The sequence below is a fragment of the Scyliorhinus torazame genome, chromosome 6 (assembly GCF_047496885.1).
Source record: "Scyliorhinus torazame isolate Kashiwa2021f chromosome 6, sScyTor2.1, whole genome shotgun sequence".
NCBI lineage: Eukaryota > Metazoa > Chordata > Chondrichthyes > Carcharhiniformes > Scyliorhinidae > Scyliorhinus > Scyliorhinus torazame.
Window position 1 is genome coordinate 77,714,943 of NC_092712.1, and position 20,767 is coordinate 77,735,709.

Below are 20,767 nucleotides of genomic sequence, written 5' to 3' on the forward strand. Positions count from 1 at the left end.
CCTGATGAATTAGAAGCACTTGGAAAATCTATTACATTATTTCCCTCTGTGTTAAAGACAAAAATATACACTACCATTAACAAAAATATAGACTTGCATTTCTGTGTCACTTTTCATGACTTTAGAACATTCAAAGCACTTTTAATAAACGGCAGCCAACTTGTGCACAGAAAGGTCCCACAAACGGCAATATAATAATTTAAAAATTTTTTTTTAGAGTGCCCAATTAATTTTTTCCAATTAAGGGCCAATTTAGCGTGGCCAATCAATCCATCTACCCAGCACATCTTTGGATGGTGGGGGTGAAACCCACGCAAACATGAAGAGAATATCCATACGGACAGTGACCCAGAGGTGGGATCGAACCTGGGACCTCGGTGCCATGAGGCAGCAGTGCTAACCACTGCACCACCGTGCTGCCCCTAATGGCAATGCAATAATGACCAAATAATGTATTTGATTATGTAAACTTTCTTCTTTCGAATAGTTCCACAGGATCTTTTAAATCCACCTAAGAGAGCAGGTAGAGCCTCAACTTAAGGTCCCATCTGAAAGATGGCACCTCTGATAGTGAGCATTTACTCAGCCTACATTGGTGAGTCAGCCTAACCCTCTGACTCAGGTGAAAATATTACCAACTGAGCCATGACTGACACAATTACCAGTCATCCCATATTTTATCATTCTCTTATGAAAACAAATTCAATTTTACAGTCATTTCTCAATGGGATTTAATCATTTTGTAGTTTTACTGACTTTGTAATTTAATTTTTTTTTGTTTCTGTTCGTTACAGCAATAAAATCTAGTAGTATAGATAATGCAGATCAAAAAAAGACAAAAACAAAATTGAAGAAGTTCTTGACCAGAAGACCAACGCTCCAAGCAGTCCGAGACAAAGGCTATATAAAAGGTAAGAAAAATTATGTACCATAGCTTTCTTGAAAGCATAGTACCAGTACATTGAATTTCTGAGTATGAGTGAAAGAAGCCCAGTTGTTTTGTTGCAAATGTTTGAGTGATAAATTAATTTACGTTTGTTTTAAAAGTTAATATTTGTATTGTTGTCTCTAATGCATACATGCAAATAATCTGTTCTCCCCCTTCTCTCAATAAAGTTCTCGCAAGGTCATAATCTTCCATATATATCTAAGCAGACAGCAACTCTTTTAACAGGTCTCTGCCAAAGCTGCTATTTAACAAACCACAAAGAAGTGCATAATGTTTCCCTGCAATTCTCTTCCTCTGACCCCCTGTATAAGATCAAGGGAATTCACCAGAGTGAACAGAGTAATTCATGTCCTTCCTGTTAGTGGCAGTGTCGTTTTCTACTGAACTAAATATGTTTAAACGTGAAACTTTTGAAACGCAAATTTTTTAAGCAGACATCCACAATTTGAAATTGAAGAAAAAGCATTTTATTCAGTTAATTAGTATTTCTTGTTGAAAAACTGCAGGCTGCATGACGTATTTAATCTTTTAATTTCACTGTATTAAACGCAGTATTGTTGGTCAATCTGAACATTGGATTGTAGAATCAGAGTGGTTACAACACCGAAGGCCTGTCGTGTCTGTTTTGGCTCTGTAAGAACAACTTGCCCAATGCCACTCAGCCACCTTTACCCGGTAGCCCTGCACATTCTTTCTTTTTCAGATAATGATCCAATTCCCTTTCGGGTGTCTCAATTGAACCTGCCTCCACCACACAGTCCAGTTGCACATTCCAAATCGTAATCACTAGTTATATAAAAATGTTTTTCCTCATTGGCTTCTTTTGTCAATTACCTTTAATCTGTGCCCTCTGGTTCGATTTCCTTCCAGCAGTCAGAAGAATTTGTCTCGGATTTTCTGTGGTACCATGTAAGGGGAGGACGCTCACGAGGTGGCTCCCAATGGAAAGCTGATTTTTTTTTTGCCCTCTTCTGGCGCCACAAACCACTTACTTTTCTAAAACCCCATAATTTAGTGAAATATAGTTTCTACCTTCTGGAGATGCCCAGGAGAGACAAAACTAAGAAGGATTCAGACCCTAATCTGTCAACAGATTCTGAAACCTCAAAAATACGATGGCTGGGGTAGGTTTTCCTTTTCCGACCACTCAACTAATGGCCGAGGATCTCTTTAGCATTTTGACAAGCAAACAAGAGAAACGGTGTCACAGTTTTGCGATAGATCTGAAAAAATCGATTGAAGAGGACTTGGGGCCCCATTTTGTTGGCCTTAGAAAGCATGAATTAGACCGTTCAGGCTCATGGAGGTGGCATTAACAGACCACAGTGATCGGATCACCAGTCTAGAAGCCGATCTTACTTCGGTGGTCGAATATAATAAGTCATTGAAGGCCATACTGAGTGACCTGGAAAATAGATCCAGGATGCAGAACAATATTTGTATTGTGGGATTGTCGAAGAGGATGGAGGGCAGCACCCCATCTGAATATTTTTCAGGCATATTTTGCAAGATGGTAGGTGAGGTTGCTTCAATCTGGAGATTTGCCTCGTGGGGGTATCATACGATTTCATAGCTTCAAGGAAAAGGAACAGGGAATTTCGGGTGCGGCGATGGCCAGCTAAGTCGCACGTTTCGGCACCTCCCGTTTTAACGGACTTTTGGGCTCTTGTCGGGAGCCCCAACGGCAATTTTCGAAGGCTAAACCCACTGTGAGGCGACATAGAAGGGAGTCCCCCCCGGATGTGAATGGACAGAAGAGATAATAGTGGCCAGATTGCGGAGGATCCTCTGGAGCAGCGGCAAAGAAGGGAAGTGAGAAGCAAGATGGCGGTGGAGGGAGGCCAGTTGGTATGGGGCCTGGAACAGCAGGAGTTCCTCCGGCGATGTGTGGAGGAGCTCAAGAAAGAGGTGCTGGCGCCGATGCTGCAGGCGATTGAGGGGTTAAAGGAGGCGCAGAAGACCCAAGAGATGGAGCTCCGTGGAGTGAAGGCAAAAGCTGCTGAAAACGAGGACGAGATACAGGGCTTGGTGGTGAAGACGGAGACGCACGAGGCACTGCATAAGAGGTGTATGGAGAGACTGGAAAATAGCTCGAGGAGGAAGAACTTAAGAATCTTGGGTCTTACCGAAGGGGCAGAGGGAGCCAACGTAGGGGCGTATGTGAGCACGATGCTTCATACCCTAATGGGAGCTGAGGCCCCGACGGGCCCCCTGGAAGTGGAGGGAGCGTATCGAGTCCTCGTGAGAAGACCAAAGGCAGGAGAAATACCTCGAGCAATAGTGGTGAGGTTCCACCGCTACAAGGACAGGGAGATGGTCCTGAGATGGGCGAAAAAGACACGGAGCAGCAGGTGGGAGAACGCGGTGATCCGCGTGTATCAGGATTGGAGTGCGGAGGTGGCGAGAAGGAGGGCGAGTTTCAATCGGGCCAAGGCGGTGCTCCACAAGAGGAAAGTGAAGTTCGGAATGTTGCAGCCGGCAAGACTGTGGGTTACATACCAGGGTAAACACCACTACTTCGAGACGGCAGAAGAGGCGTGGACATTTATTGAAGAGGAGAAGTTGGACTAGATTGGAGAAAGAGTGTTTGAAATGAAGTAGTGAGGTGGTGGTAAGGGACTGTGAATCAGATGGGGGAAAATGTTCTTTCCCCTCGAAGGGGGGGGGGGACACGAAGAAATGTGGGCGCCGGTGGGGAAGGGGAGGGGGAAGGAGAGAGGGAGCTGCGCCATCAGGGGCGGGGCCGAGAGGCTTTGTTCCCGCGCTATGGAAATTGTGGCGGTAAAAGGGGGCGCAGGAAGGAGGGGGCCTCACATAATGGGAGGCTAAGGATAAACAGGGGAAGCCGAGGTCAGCCAGAGTTTGCTGACTTCCGGAAGCAATATGGGGGGAGCAACTAAGCTAGAGAGGGATCTAGCGGGGGGGGGGGGGGAACAGGGTTGCTGCTGCTAAGGTGAAGGGGGAGCTGTTACGGGATGGGATGGGAGGGCGCCGTCGGGGGGATAAGCGGGTGCGTGGGAACCGGGTGAGGAGCTGGTCTAAAAAAGGGGATGGCTAGTCGACGAGGGGGGGAGGGGCAAAGAGCCCCCCAACCCGGTTGATCACGTGGAACGTGAGAGGGTTGAATGGGCCAATTAAGAGGGCAAGGGTACTTGCGCACCTAAAGAAGCTAAAGGCAGACGTGCTCATGCTTCAGGAGACGCACCTGAAACTGACGGATCAGGTCAGATTAAGAAAAGGATGGGTGGGACAGGTATTCCACTCGGGCTTGGATGTGAAAAATAGAGGGGTGGCAATACTGGTGGGGAAACGGGTATTGTTTGAGGCGAAGACCATAATGGCGGACAGTGGGGGTAGATACGTGATGGTGAGTGGCAGATTGCAAGGTGAGGCGGTGGTGCTGGTGAATGTATGTGCCCCGAACTGGGATGACGTGAACTTTATGTAGCGTATGTTGGGGCGCATCCCGGACCTGGAGATGGGAAAGTTGGTAATGGGGGGGGACTTCAACACGGTGCTGGACCCAGGGCTGGACCGGTCCAGATCTAGGACCGGGAGGAGGCCAGCAGTGGCCAAGGTGCTTAAGGGCTTTATGGAGCAGATGGGAGGAGTGGATCCCTGGAGATTTACTAGGCCAAGGCGTAAAGAGTTTTCCTTCTTCTCCCATGTCCACAAAGTGTACTCCCGGATAGACTTCTTTGTCCTGGGAAGGGCGCTGATCCCGAAGGTGGCAGGAACGGAGTATTTGGCTATAGCCATTTCAGATCATGCCCCACATTGGGTAGATCTGGAAGTAGGAGAGGAAAAGGAACAGCGCCCACTCTGGAGATTAGATATGGGACTGTTGGCGGACGAGGGGGTATGTGTAAGGGTGAGGGGATGTATTGAAAGGTACCTAGAGATTAATGATGACGGAGAGGTCCAGGTGGGAGTGGTCTGGGAGGTGCTGAAGGCGGTGGTTAGAGGGGAGCTGATCTCCATAAGGGCCCATAAGGGGAAACAAGAGGGTAAAGAAAGGGAGAGATTGTTGAGGGAGATTTTGAGGGTGGATAGGCAATATGCGGAGGCTCCAGATGAAGGGCTATACAGGGAAAGACTGAGATTGCACACGGACTTTGACTTGTTGACCACGGGTAAGGCGGAGGCACAATGGAGGAAGGCACAGAGAGTGCAGTATGAATATGGAGAGAAGGCGAGCCGGCTGCTGGCCCAACAACGTAGGAAGAGGGGGGCGGCGAGAGAGATCGGAGGGGCTAGAGACGAGGAGGGAAAGATGGAACTGGGAGCGGAGAGGGTGAACGGGGTGTTTAAGGTATTTTACGAGAGGCTATATAAGGCTCAACCCCCGGAAGGGAAAGAGGGAATGATGCGTTTCCTAGACCAGCTGGAGTTCCCGAAGGTTGAGGAACAGGAGATGACAGGACTGGGAGCGCAGATTTAGGTGGAAATGGTGGTAAAAGGAATTGGGAACATGCAGGCAGGGAAGGCCCCGGGACCGGATGGGTTCCCGGTGGAGTTCTATAGGAAATACGTGGACCTGCTGGCCCCACTTCTGACGAGAACCTTTAATGAGGCTAGGGAAAGGGGGATACTACCCCCGACGATGTCGGAGGCGACGATATCGCTGATCCTGAAAAGAGACAAAGACCCGCTGCAGTGCGGGTCATACAGGCCTATTTCCCTCTTGAACGTCGATGCCACGTTTTTGGCCAAGGTGATGGCGACGAGGATAGAGGACTGTGTCCCTGGGGTGGTGCATGATGATCAAACGGGGTTTGATAAAGGGAGGCAATTGAATGCTAATATACGGAGGCTGCTGGGGGTGATGATGATGCCCCCACCGGAGGGGGAGGCGGTGATCGTGGTGGCGATGGATGCAGAGAAAGCATTTGATAGAGTGGAGTGGGACTACCTGTGGGAAGTACTGAGGAGATTTGGATTTGGAGAGGGGTTCATTAGATGGGTTCAGCTCCTGTACAGGGCCACGGTGGCAAGTGTGATTCCAAATAGGCAACGATCTGACCACCTCCGACTATATAGGGGTACAAGACAGGGATGTCCCCTGTCCCCGTTACTGTTTGCGTTGGCAATTGAGCCACTGGCCATAGCGCTGAGGGGCTCTAGGAAGTGGAGGGGGGTACTTAGAGGAGGAGAAGAGCATCGGGTGTCATTATACGCGGATGATTTGTTGTTGTATGTCGCGGACCCAGTGGAGGGAATCCCTGAGATAATGCAGACACTCAGGGGTTTGGAGAATTTTCAGGATATAAATTGAATATGGGGAAGAGTGAACTGTTTGTGATGCACCCCGGGGAACAGGGCAGGGGAATAGACGATTTACCGTTGAGGAGGGTAACAAGGGAGTTCCGGTATTTAGGGATCCAGGTGGCCAGGAACTGGGGAACCTTGCATAAGCTTAACTTGGCACGACTGGTAGAGCAGATGGAAGAGGACTTTAGGAGGTGGGACATGGCGCCCCTGTCATTGGCGGGCAGGGTGCAGGCGGTTAAAATGGTGGTCCTTCCGAGGTTTCTTTTTGTGTTCCAGTGCCTCCCTGTACTGATTACAAAGGCCTTTTTTAAGAAGGTGGACAAGAGTATTATGAGCTTTGTGTGGGCTGGAAAGACCCCAAGAGTAAAGAGGGGGTTCCTGCAGCGCAGTAGGGACAGAGGGGGACTGGCACTGCTGAGTCTAAGTGATTATTATTGGGCCGCCAACGTGTCAATGATATGTAAGTGGATGAGGGAAGGGGAAGGAGCGGCGTGGAAAAGACTGGAGATGGCGTCCTGTAGGGGAACTAGTCTAAAAGCGCTGGCGATGGCGCCGTTACCGTTCTCCCCGAAAAAATACACCACAAACCCAGTGGTGGTGGCAACTCTGAAAATTTGGGGGCAGTGGAGACGACATTAGGGAGTGACGGGTGCCTCAGTGTGGTCCCCGATAAGGAACAACCATAGGTTCGTCCCGGGAAGGATAGATGGGGGATTTAAATCTTGGCAGCGAGCAGGAATTGCGAAATTGAAGGACATGTTCTTAGACAGGACGTTCGCGAGTCTGGGAGCACTGACAGAAAAATATGGGTTGCCACCTGGGAATGCATTTCGCTACATGCAAGTGAGGGCATTTGTGAGGCAACAGGTGAGGGAATTTCTGCAGCTCCCAGCGCAAGAGATCCAAGACAGAGTGATTTCGGGGGCATGGGTGGGTGATGGTAGGGTGTCAGATATATATATCGGGAAATGAGAGACGAGGGGGAGACGATGGTAGAGGAGCTGAAGGGAAAATGGGAGGAGGAGCTGGGGGAAGAGATTGAGGAGGGGCTGTGGGCAGATGCCCTAAGTAGGGTAAACTCTTCGTCCTCGTGTGCCAGGCTCAGCCTGATACAATTCAAGGTTCTACACAGGGCGCATATGACTGGAGCAAGGCTGAGTAGATTTTTTGGAGTGGAGGATATGTGCGGGAGATGCGCGGGAAGCCCGGCGAACCACACCCACATGTTTTGGTCATGTCCGGTATTGCATGGGTTCTGGGTGGGTGTGGCAAAAGTGATTTCAAAGGTGGTGGGGGTCCGGGTCGAACCAGGCTGGGGGTTGGCTATATTTGGCGTTGCAGACGAGCCGGGAGTGCAGGAGGCGAGAGAGGCCGATGTTTTGGCCTTTGCGTCCCTAGTAGCCCGGCGAAGTATTCTACTTATGTGGAAAGAAACTAAGCCCCCGGGTGTGGAGGCCTGGATCAATGACATGGCAGGGTTCATAAAATTGGAGCGGATAAAGTACGCACTAAGAGGTTTGGCTCAAGGGTTCACCAGGCGGTGGCAACCGTTCCTCGACTATCGCAGAGCGATAAGCGATAAGGGAAAATAGGAAAGGTAGCAGCAGCAACCCAGGGGGAGGGGGGGTGGGGGGCGGGCAGAGGGCTCATTTGGGTCCTCAGGGGTTTTATGTGTGTGTTTATATATTAGTTATTTATATTAGATGTTACGAAGTTACTATTTTAGTTACTATTTCTGTTGTTTCTTATTTTGTTGTTGGCAGTTGCCGTTAGTATATTATTTATTTTTTAAAAACGATCAATGTATATATTATTACAAAGTTGTAAAATGGGAAATTTTTGTTTGATTGAAAAACTTTAATAAAATATATTTATTAAAAAAAAAGGAAAAGGAACAGGTCCTTCACTGGGCCAGAGAGCATCAAGATATCAAATGGGAGTGCTATTCCATCAGGCTGTACCAAGGTCTGAGTGTGTGCGGACCTAGTAAAACAAAGAGCTGCCTTCAACAAAATGAAAGCCACCTTGTATAGAAATGAAGTAAGATTTGGAATGGCCTGACTGGGTTACTGTTCGGGAAAGGACCACTTTCATGTCGGAAGATGCAGACTCCTTTGTTCAAAAGCTCAAATTGGGCACTGGTTAATCTATTTTATGGCCCTGTGGACGGGCACTTCATATTTTATGTGTTTTCATTTTCGGGGTTTGGGTGTGCTCACAACAGGTTTGGTTTTGAGGGTTTTCTGCTATTCAGTCTTTTTGTGATCAGTTTATTGTTCTCTTCCTCTTTTAATCATTGTTGTTGGGTGTGATAATTGAACATTAATGTGGCGTTGTAAACTAGATGCGGTTTTACTTTCCAGTTAACAAAGGGGTTAGTTAATGGAAGTGGAGATAGATGGCTTTCTGCAGCTCTTCACAATAGTCTGTCAGAATGAGCATAGAGTATATAGTTAGTTATGTTTTGTCAACTGTAGGTTTTGGGGTAGGGTATTTTTACTGTTTCAAGATGCCATCGTTGAGGTGCGTGCCAGAGCTTGGGGGGGGTTACTGTTAGTTTGCAGACGGTGTCTGTGGGTTCCCCTTGGTCGAGTCATAATAATAATCGCTTATTGTCACAAGTAGGCTTCAATGAAGTTACTGTGAAAAGCCTCTAGTCACCACATTCCAGCGCCTGTTTGGGGAGGCCGGTACAGGAATTGAAACCGCACTACTGGCCTTGTTCTGCATTACAAGCCAGCTATTTAGCCCACTGTGCTAAACCAGCCCCTAATAATTGCTTATTGTCATAAGTAGGCGTCAATGAAGTTACTGTGAAAAGCACCTAGTCGCCACATTCGATGGCGACTAGGTGACCTACCACCTAGGCGTCTGTTCGGGGAGGCCAGTACGGGAATTGAACCCGTGCTGCTGCCTTGTTCTGCATTACAAGCCAGCTATTTAACCCACTGTGCGAAACCACCTTACTTGGTTTGGCCATCTTGGGTGGATTTATTTACTTTACCTTTCAGTGTTTGGTATTTCTCTTGTTTGGTATTTCTCTTTGTCTGACAAATCCGACTGTCTCTGGACTAAGGAATGATGTGAGACCTGCAATTCATTTGGTTACTTGGAATGTTTGGGGTCTCAATGGTCCAGTAAAACGGTCGAATGCATTTGCCCATCTTATGAGCCTAAACTCCGATGTTGTCTTCTTGCAGGAAATCCACTTACGTGGCAAGGACCATACCAGGTTACAAAAGGGTTGGGTCAGGCAGGCTGTTCACTGCAGCTTTAATAGCAGGACAGGGCGGCACACTGGTTGTCACTGCTGCCGAGGACCCAGGTTCGACCCCGGCCCCGGGTCACAGTCTGTGTGGAGTTTGCACATTCTACCTGTGTCTGCGTGGGTCTCACCCCCACAACCCAAAGATGTGCAAGGTAGATGGATTGGCCACGCTAAATTGGCCCTTCATTATAAAAATTAAATAAAATAAAATAATGGCAGGGGCAGGGCAATTTTAATTAATAAGAGAGTTCAATTCTGCTCTTCTCAGATTATAGCCGACCCCAATGGTCGTTATATTATTGTTTGTGGTTCCCTGGTGAACACTGCAATAGTCATGGTTAACATTTATGCCCCTAACTGGCATGATAATTTTATCAATTCTCTTTTAAACTCTCCCCAACCTTGGCTCACACCAGCTGATTTTAGGAGGTGACTTGAACTGCATTTTGGACCGTTAAATCAAGATTATTCCAAATCTGAACCTCTTTTCCCATCTGGGATGGCCAGGGCTTTGTCCTCTTTTATGGCACAGAAGGGCGGATGGATCCCTGATGCTTTTTGCACCTGAACGATAAGGATTTTTCTATTTTTTTCACATGTCCATCATGCGTATTTCCGCACTGCCTTTTTTATTTTTGATAGGGCTCTCCTCCGTTCGGCGGTTGCGGCTGAATCCTCAGCGATTGTTATCTCCAGCCACGCCTCAAATTTGTTGATCTATGGTTAAGAGCCTGGCCCTGCCCAACTAGACTAGACACTACTCTGCTGTCAGACAATAAATTTTATGAGCGTTTGTCTACCTCCTTTGCAGATTATATTAAGCTAATCAAGTCAGACTCAATCTCTCCCTCCATGCTTTGGGAGGCTCTTAAGGTCGTCATTAGGGGTGAAATTATTTCCTATAGGGCGTATATGCTGAAGACGGCAAAGTTGGAGCAGCAGGGGACTTCCGGTGGCGCCCTCGAGGAAGCAGGTCGCAGGTCGGATCGCTCCCGCCCGCGATGGGCAAACGGACCTGTTTTGCAGGATTTCTTCGGGACCTGGCGGCCTGAATCGGTGGAGGAGGCGAAAAGAAGAGGTTTTCCTCAAGGGGTATGGACAGTCGGACCAGAAGTGGTCAAGTGGAGCGGCGAAGTTCGAAGCAGGAGCAGCGAGGACCTCTGACCGGGCGGCGAAGCATGGCGGCCAGCAGGGAACAGGGAGCGGAGGCTCACTGGCCAAGGGAGCAGCAGATGGAGTTTTTCCGGAGCTACTTCACCAACTTGAAGAGGGACACGTTGGACCCGATGAGGGCAGTGATGGATCGAATGGTCGAGGCACAGGCGGTCCAAGAGAAGGCGCTCAGGGAGGCCGAGGTGAAGCTCTCCACCCAGGCAGACACAGTAACGGAGCTGGAGCACGAGGTAGAGGAGCTGAACGCCCGCCAGAGGAGGATACAGGAGCAGCTTGAAGAGCTGGGGAACAGAGCCAGGAGGCAGAACCTGAGGATCGTGGGCCACCCCGAGGACTGTGAGGGATCGGATGCGGGCGTATACATGATGGGTATGCTCAAGGCGCTGATGGGACCGGAAGCCTTCCCTCGACCCCTGGAGTTGGATAGAGCCCCCGCAAGGAAGCCCAGGAAGGAGGGACCGACCGAGGCCCTTGGTGGTTTGCTTTCACCGGCTTGCCGACAGGGATCGGGTGCAGCGATGGGCCAAGGCGGTGAGGAGCAGCAGATGGGAGAACTGCGAGGTGCGCACCTACCAGGACTTGGGAGTGGAACTGGCCAAGAGGCGTGCAGGATTCATCAAGGTAAAGGCAGCCCTCTTCAAAAAGCAGGTGAGATTTGGAATGCTGTATCCTGCGAAGCTTTGGGTGACGTTTGAGGAACTTCGTTACTACTTCGAGACACCAGAACAGGTTTGGACCTTTATTAAAGAGAGGAAGCTGGACTTGAACTAACGGACATTTGGTTTGTTTTTCAGTGCTCTACAGTGGCGGCGGTATGTTAACCCAACTTGTTTTGACTAGGAATGGACTTTTATTAAAAGAAGAAGCTGGACTTGAACTAAAGGACTCTGGGCTCACAGAGCTGTTGTGTGGCGGCAGTCCGTTAAATTATCCTGGACTGTAATGTTTTATTTAAGATTGTATTCAGCCTGGACAGAGAACGGGGACTGGAGGGCGCACTGCTTAGGGTCTGTTTGGGAGCTTGCAACGGGGTGGGGGGGCCTGCAAAGGGGGTCCCGCGCTTGGTATCTTTTGGCGGGAGACCGGGGCCTCTGATAGGGGGATGGGCTAGGGGCTGGGTAAGGGACTTGAAAGGGCACGGGGAGATACAATCAGGTTAATGGGTCTTTGGTGTGTGGGGGGAGGGCACGAACATCCGGGCGGGAGACAGCCCGGCTCTAAGGGCAGGGGTCAGCGTAGTTAGCGTAGATCGGGGGGCACCAGCGAGAGTAGGAGAAGGGGCGGGCTAGGGCCAAGCGCGGGGCGGACCTGGCAGGTCAGGCCTCGGGGAAGGGGGGGGGGGGGGGTGGGGGGTTGGGGGGGGGCAGCCAGGAGGGAGAGCAGAGAAGACTTAAGAGGGGGGGTGGGGGGATCAGAAATCCCGGGGGAGATAGTCGCTTGCAGGGAATAGCATAGGAAACCGACAGCAGCAGCACCCCGGGGGGGAGGGGAAGTGGGGGGGGGGTTAGAGCCACATTAGGTTAGTTGAACACGTGGGGCATGGGTAAATAGAGCTGGTTGGGGAAGTGCTTTATTAATATGTTTATTCTCCCCCACTGTTCGTTTTCAATATGTTAAGGCTTTTGTATATGGCCTTTTTTCTCTGTAAATGTTACAAATCTGTTTTAAATAAAAAATTTCAAAAAATAAATAAATAAATAAGTTGGAGCTGCAGAGTATGGTGGACTCCACCCTAGAGCTGGACCACCAATACTCACGTGATCAAATTCCGGAGCTACTGGCAAACAGGAAAATATTACAGGCCCAATTCGAGCTTGTATCCGCTGGCAAGGCCGTGCATCAGTTACATTTTGTGAGCATGGGGAGAAGGCTAATCATCTTCTGGCTCATCAATTCAAACCGCAAGCAGCCTCACGTGAGATGCCTAGGATATGCAATAAGAGCAGCAATCTTGTTTCCGCCCCTCTCCAAGTCAACGCAGCGTTTAGATCTTATTACTGCAACCTGTAGAAGTCTGAGACCCCTGCAAATAAATCGATCATGGCTGACTTTTTGAGTGGTCTGCACATCCCAACTGTTGAAGTGGCCAAGAGCTGTGATTTAGACTCCCCATTACGCCCGGATGAGATTTTAAAATGTATTGGGCCCCCGACCCTGATGACTTCCCAATCAAGTTACAAAACATTATCGGAATAGCACCTACCCTTATTATTGGATATGTTTAATGACACTCAGGGTTTAATGTCTGTTTTTATGTTTAATGCTTAGGGGTTCATTGCCTCCCACCCACACTCGAGCCTCTATTTCTTTGCTCCTTAAGTGGAGCTGGGACCCAGCCAAGTGTGGTTCATGCTGACCCATCTCACTTTTAAACACAGACGTTAAGCTGCTGGCTAAGGTCCTGGTGCTCCGGCTAGACAAAGAACAGTACAGCACAGGAACAGGCCCTTCAGCCCTCCAAGCCTGCGCCGATTACGTGTCCTATCTAGACCAACCGTCTGTATCCTTCTATACCCCATCTGTTCATGTGTCTATATAGATAAGTCTTAAAGTACATCCTCAACCACCTCACTTGGCAGTGTATTCCAGGCCACCACCACCATCTGTGTAAAAACACTTCCCCAGCACATCTCCAATGAACCTATCCCCCCTCACCTTGAACTTGTGCCCACTTGTAATTGTAATTTCCACCTTGGGAAAAAGCCTCCAACTGTTCACCCTATCTATACCCCTCATAATTTTATAAACTTCTATCAGGTCGCCCCTCAGCGTCTATCTCTCTAGGGAGAACAATCCCAGTTTATTCAATCTCTCCTCATAGCTAATACCCTCCATACCAGCCAACATCCTGGTAAACCTTTTCTGTACTCTCTCGAAAACCTCCACATCCTTCTGGTAGAGTGGTGACCAGAATTGGACACAGTATTCCAAATGCGGCCTAACCAATGTTTTATATCACTAACATAATTTGCGAACTTTTATACTCGATGCTCCGTCCGATGAAGGCAAGCATGCCATATGTTTTCTTTACCACCATTTCTACCTGAGCTGCCACTTTTAAGGATCTGTGGACCTGCATGCCCAGATCTCTGTGTCAATGTCTTGATGGTTCTGCCATTTATTTTATAGCTCTCGCCTGAATTGGATCTACCAAAATACATCACCTCGCATTTGTCCGGGTTAAATTCCATCTGCCATTTCTCCGTCCAATTTTGCAGTCTATCTTTATCCTGCTCTGACAATCTTCATCATTATTCGCAACTCCTGCAATCTTAGTATCATCCGCAAACTTGCTAATCAGACCAGCTATGTTTTCTTCCAAGCCATTCATATATATTACAAACAGCAGAGCCAATACTGATCCCTGCGGATCACCACAGGTTGCAGACCTATATTTGGAAAATCACCCTTCCACTGCTACCCTCTGTCTCCTATGGCCAAGCCAGTTCTGAATCCATCTAACCAGTTCACCCCTGACCCCATGTGATCTAATCTTTTGCACCAGCCTGCCATGAGGGACCTTGTCAAATGCTTTACCAAAGTCCATGTAGACAACATCCACAGCCCTTCCCTCGCCAATCATTTTTGTCACCTCTTCAAAAAAATCAATTAAATTAGTGTGACATGACCTCCGTCATACAAAATCATGCTGTCTGTCACTAATAAGACCATTAACTTCCTATCTCTGAGAATCTTATCCAACAATTTCACTATCACTGACGTCAAGCTCACTGGCCGACAATTACCCATGTTATCCTTGCTACCCTTAACCAACGGGAAAATATTGGCCATCCTCCAATCCTCTGGGACCTCACCTGTGACCAACGAGGAAACAATTTCTGTTCAGAGGCCCAGCGATTTCATCTCTTGTCTTCCTCAGTAATGCCATCTTGCCCTGGAGTTCTGTCTGCCTTCGAGGTATAATTATCGGCCGCTATGCGTCACCTATTAAACATTATTGCTTCTCCCTCGCCAGCACTCGAGCCCGAGGTTATAGTATTTCTGGACGCTGAGAAAGCATTTGATAGGGTGGAATTGGAATGTTGATTTGAGATTCTCGGGAAATTTGGTTTCAGCCATAAATTTGCCTCCTGGATTCGCCTGTTGCCAGCGTTCGCACGAACATTCTACACTCATATTACTTCCCCTTGGGAAGGAGTACCAGAAAGGGCTGTCCTCTCCCCACTTTTGTTTGCCTTGGCAATAGAGCCTCTCTATAGCGTTGAGGGCTCTGATAAACGGAGGAGTATTTGTTGGGATGAGGTGAAGCATCGGGTATGACTTTATGCAGATTACCTACTTGTACAGATCCAATTCCCTCCATAGATAGCATACTGAAGACACTTAATACATTTGGCCCCTTTTCTGGTTATAAATTAAATTTAGGCAAGAATGAGTCTCTTCTGGTGAACCCCCCTCCCCACCTCCCCGGTTGAAGAGCTCAGTTTAGTTCATTCCCTTTCTGCCTTTTCAATATCAATTTCCATTATTTGGGGGTCCAGGTGGCTATGATCACTTCATACTTTAAATTACTCAAACCTGATCAATAATGTCAGAGCGGGTCTATAAAGGTGTAACAACCTCCCTCTGTCTATGGCGGGTAGGATCCAAACGATAAAAATGAATGTATTTCTAGGTTTTTATTTTTCTTTCAAAATATCCCCATCTTTTTGCCCAAATAATTTGGGTAATAAATTGATTTCTGTTTTCATTTGAGCGGGTAAGAGTCCCAGAGTCCACAGTGTTCTGTTCCAGAGAGACAGGCGGACGGGAGGCTTGGCTTTCCTAAATTTTTTGTTCTACTATTAAGCTGCTCACATTCAAAAAATCTTGGAGTGGATTAGTGACCCCGACTCAATTTGGGGCAGAATGTAGGCTCGCTCTACTCTTCGTGCCATAATTACTGCACCACCGCTCATCTCTCCTGCTACATTTTACTCAAATCCAGTTGTGGTCTCCTCCCTCAGGATTTCATTCTTTTCAGATTTGTAACTTTTCCTGTATGGTTTTTCCTTCCTTTCCTTTGGCCCCGCCTCGTGCTGAAGAAGATTTTACTCATGGCTCAACCCGGTGAAGGGTCTATTTCGGCCTTAATGGCGAGATTCTCTCGTCTGATCCCTCCCCATTAGACCATAAGACATAGGAGCGGACGTAAGGCCATTCGTCCCATCGAGTCCACTCCACCATTCAATTATGGCTGATTTCAACTCCATTTACCCGCTCTCTCTCCATAACCCTTAATTCCTCGAGAAATCAAGAATTTGTCAACTTCTGTCTTAAAGACACTCAACGTCCCGGCCTCCACCGCCCTCTGTGGCAACAAATTCCACAGACCCACCACTCTCTGGCTGAAGAAATTTCTCCTCATCTCTGTTCTAAAGTGACTCCCTTTTATTCTAAGGCTGTGCCCCCGGGTCCTAGTCTCCCCCGCTAATGGAAACAACTTCCCTACGTCCACCCTATCTAAGCCATTCATTATCTTGTAAGTTTCTATTAGATCTCCCCTCAACCTCCTAAACTAATGAATATAATCCCAGGATCCTCAGACGTTCATCGTATGTTAGGCCGACCATTCCTGGGATCATCCGTGTGAATCTCTGCTGGACCCGCTCCAGTGCCAGTATGTCCTTCCTGAGGTGTGGGGCCCAAAATTGCTCACAGTATTCTAAATGGGGCCTAACTAATGCTTCATAAAGCTTCAGAAGTACATCCCTGCTTTTATATTCCAAGCCTCTTGAGATAAATGACAACATTGCATTTGCTTTCTTAATTACGGACTCAACCTGCAAGTTTACCTTTAGAGAATCCTGGACTAGGACTCCCAAGTCCCTTTGCACTTCAGCATTATGAATTTTGTCACCGTTTAGAAAATAGTCCACGCTTCTATTCTTTTTTCCAAAGTGCAAGACCTCGCACTTGCCCACGTTGAATTTCATAAGCCATTTCTTGGACCACTCTCCTAAACTGTCTAAATATTTCTGCAGCCTCCCCACCTCCTCCATACTACCTGCCCCTCCACCTATCTTTGTATCATCGGCAAATTTAGCCAGAATGCCTCCAGTCCCGTCATCTAGATCGTTAATGTATAAAGAGAACAGCTGTGGCCCCAACACTGAACCCTGCGGGACACCACTCGTCACCGGTTGCCTTCTGAAATAGAACCTTTTATCCCAACTCTCTGTCTTCTGCCTGACAGCCAATCGTCAATCCATGTTAGTACCTTGCCTCGAATACCATGGGCCCTTATTTTACTCAGCAGTCTCCCGTGAGGCACCTTATCAAAGGCCTTTTGGAAGTCAAGATAGATAACATCCATTGGCTCTCCTTGGTCTAACCTATTTGTTATCCCTTCAAAGAACTCTAACAGGTTTGTCAGGCACGTCCTCCCCTCACTAAATCCATGCTGACTTGTCCTAATCCGACCCTGCACTTCCAAGAATTTAGAAATCTCATCCTGAACAATGGATTCTAGAATCTTGCCAACAACCAAGGTTAGGCTAATTGGCCTATAATTTTCCGTCTTTTTCCTTGTTCCCTTCTTGAACAGGGGGGTTACAACAGCGATTTTCCAATCCTCTGGGACTTTCCCTGACTCCAGTGACTTTTGAAAGATCATAACTAACGCATCCACTATTTCTTCAGCTATCTCCTTTAGAACTCTAGGATGTAGCCCATCTGGGCCCGGAGATTTATCAATTTTTAGACCTCTTAGTTTCTCTAGCACTTTCTCCTTTGTGATGGCTACCATATTCAACTCTGCCGCCTGACTCTCCTGAATTGTTGGGATATTACTCGTCTTCTACTGTGAAGACCGACGCAAAGTACTTATTTAGTTCCTCAGCTATATCCTTGTCTCCCATCACTAGATTACCAGCGTCATTTTGGAGCGGCCCAATGTCTACTTTTGCCTCCCGTTTGTTTTTAATATATTTAAAGAAACTTTTACTATCATTCCTAATGTTACTGGCTTGCCTACCTTCATATTTGATCCTCTCTTTCCTTATTTCTCTCTTTGTTATCCTCTGTTTGTTTTTGTAGCCTTCCCAATCTTCTGACTTCCCACTATTTGCCACATTATAGGCTTTCTCTTTTGCTTTGATGCATTCCCTAACTTCCTTTGTCAGCCATGGCTGCCTAATCCCCCCTCTGATAACCTTTCTTTTCTTTGGGATGAACCTCTGTACCGTGTCCTCAATTACTCCCAGAAACTCCTGCCATTGCTGTTTTACTGTCTTTCCCACAAGGCTCTGCTCCCAGTCGATTTTCGTCAGTTCCTCCCTCATGCCCCTGTAGTTACCTTTATTTAACTGTAACACCTTTACATCTGATTCTACTTTCTTTCAAATTGGAGATTGAATTCTACCATATTATGATCACTGCCTCCTAAGTGTTCCCTGACTTTAAGATCTTTAATCAAGTCTGGCTCATTACATAACACTAAGTCCAGAATGGCTTGTTCCCTCGTGGGCTCCATCACAAGCTGTTCCAAAAAGCCCTCCTGTAAACATTCAATGAATTCCCTTTCCTTGGGTCCACTGGCAGCATTATTTGCCCAGCGCACCTGCATATTGAAGTCCCCCATGATCACTGTGACCTTGCCTTTCTGACATGCACTTTCTATTTTGTGGTGCATTTTGTGCCCCTGGTCCTGACCACTGTTAGGAGGCCTGTACATAACTCCCATTATGGTTTTTTTGCCTTTGTGGTTCCTTAATTCTATCCACACAGACTCCACATCATCTGACCCTATGTCGTTTAGTGCTATTGATTTAATTTCATTCCTAATTAAGAAGGCAACCCCGCCCCCTCTGCCTACCTCTCTGTCTTTTCGATAGGTTGTGAATCCCTGGATGTTTAAATGCCAGTCCTGAACCACCTGCAACCACGTCTCTGTGATGCCTACCACATCATACCTGCCAGTCACAATCTGGGCCACAAGCTCATCTACCTTGTTCCGTACATTGCGCGCATTTAAATATAGCACCTTTAATTCTCTATTGGCTGTCCCTTTTTGTTTTCTTAGTGTGGTGGACCTTGGTTTACTGAGCCTTTCCATACACTGTGTCATATTTTGTGGGATGGGGACTATCGTAACCTCTCCTGAGTTCTGTCTTTTCATGCGTTTTTGTATTCCTAAGCAGCTACGCTTCCCACTGATTACTTCACCTCTTGGTTCCCTGACTCCACCCCCCCCCCCCCCCCCCCCAATCTCTAGTTTAAAGTCCTATTGACCACCCTATTTACTATTTTCGCCAGAACACTGGTCCCAGCTCGGTTCAGGTGGAGACCATCCCAAAGGTATAGGTCCCCCCTGTCCCAAAACTGATGCCAGTGTCCCATGAAAAGAAACCCCTCTTTCCCACACCACTCTTTCAGCCACGTGTTAACTTCCCTTATTCTTGCCTCCCTATGCCAATTTGCACGTGGCTCGGGCAGTAATCCGGAGATTATGACCCTTGAGAACCTGTTTTTTAAATTTGAATCCTAGCTCTTTATAATCTCTAAACAGGTCCTCTTTCCTAGACTTGCCTATGGTGTTGGTACCGACATGGACCACAACAACTGGATCCTCCCCCTCCCTCTCCAGTATCCTTTCAAGCCCGTCAGAGATGTCCCGCACCCTAGCACCGGGTAGGCAACATACCATGCAGGACTCTTTATCCTGCTCACAAAGGATACTATCTATCCCCCTGATAATAGAATCCCCTACAACTACAACTTGCCTATTTACTCCCTCCCCTTGAATGGCCTGCTGAACCATGGTGCCTTGGTCAGCTGACTCATCCTTCCTGCAGCCCTGTTCGCCATCCACACAGGGAGCAAGTGCCTCATACCTGTTGGACAGGATCAAGGGCTGAGGCTCCTGAGTTCCTGACTGCTGGTTCCCTTTATCTGCCTGACTTGCAGTCACACCCTGCTGTCCCTGGCCACTGGCAGGATTTAAACTACTTATTCTGACAGGTGTGACTGCCACCTGAAACACAGTGTCCAGGTAAGTCTCCCCCTCCCGGATGTGCCTCAGTGTTTGAAGCTCAGACTCCAGCTCATCAACTCTGAGCCAGAGCTCTTCGAGCAGCCAACACTTACTGCAGATGTGGTCGCTGCAGCTCGCAATGGGATCTGCCAGCTCCCACATCAAGCAGCTCAAGCACATCACCTGACCAGCCATCTCTAATTAATTAATTAGTTTAATTTAAGTTTACGAGTTTAGCTGTGTTTTTTTAAAATTTGGGGCAGATTTGCTATCAACCAATCAGATCACAGCTTCCCTCTGATGTCATTTTTGGGGGAAAAACTGGAAAACAGGAAGTTACCATTAGGTTTATATACTCACAGAGACTGCTCCTCCTCCTCCGAACGGCTCCCGAAATTAGGCCAGAAGAAAGAGAACAAAACAGTAGGGAAAAAGCACCTTCTCCCACTCTTCACCGAAACAGCTTACCTGTTATTCACTCCCCTTCTCAGCAAGCACTCACTCAGCAACCTCTGCGCCCTGCACGATAACACCTGAGGGAAAGAAAAACTACTTACCAGTCACCAGCCAATCCCTTACCTGCAGGCTGTGGCGTCACGGTTCAACTTCTTTCTACTTCTACCTGACCTCGAGCCTTCCTCTTGACCTTTACAGCGGTTGGGTTTTTTTTGGTTGGAGGAGGGGGTAGGGAGGGAAACACTGAAGAACTGTTTCGGATTTAAGTTTCACTTGACAACAGCTCCTCCACAAACTACCTTCAAGTTAGGGTGACCACGACGGAGGTATGCAAATTTCCCTTGCAACACCAATCAGCAGCTCCGCTCTACTGCCCTCTGCTGGATGCTTGTCTTCACTCGAACAGCTAGGGTCTCTAGCTTAGGTACACCTTCAAGTTAGGGTGACCACGACGGAGGTATGCAAATTTCCCTTGCAACACCAATCAGTAGCTCCACTCTCCTGCCCTCTGCTGGATGCTTGTCTTCACTCGAACAGCTAGGGTCTCTAGCTTAGGTACACCTTCAGGTTAGGGTGACCACGACGGAGGTATGCAAATTTCCCTTGCAACACCAATCAACAGCTCCGCTCTACTGCCCTCTGCTGGATCAAATTGGATCTTTGGATGGGGTAAGAT

General features: G+C 47.9%; 1 protein-coding gene across 4 annotated transcripts in view; it reads left to right on the forward strand.

Annotated features, from left to right (window-relative positions):
• The window catches only part of arhgap12b (Rho GTPase activating protein 12b), a 422,708-nt gene that overhangs the window by 339,402 nt on the left and 62,539 nt on the right, over positions 1–20,767 (forward strand). For all 4 annotated transcript variants that reach the window (XM_072508348.1, XM_072508349.1, XM_072508352.1 and 1 more), the window contains one exon: positions 795–911. In XM_072508348.1, the coding sequence (XP_072364449.1) occupies positions 795–911 (117 nt within the window). The remainder of the gene's footprint in view (positions 1–794; positions 912–20,767) is intronic.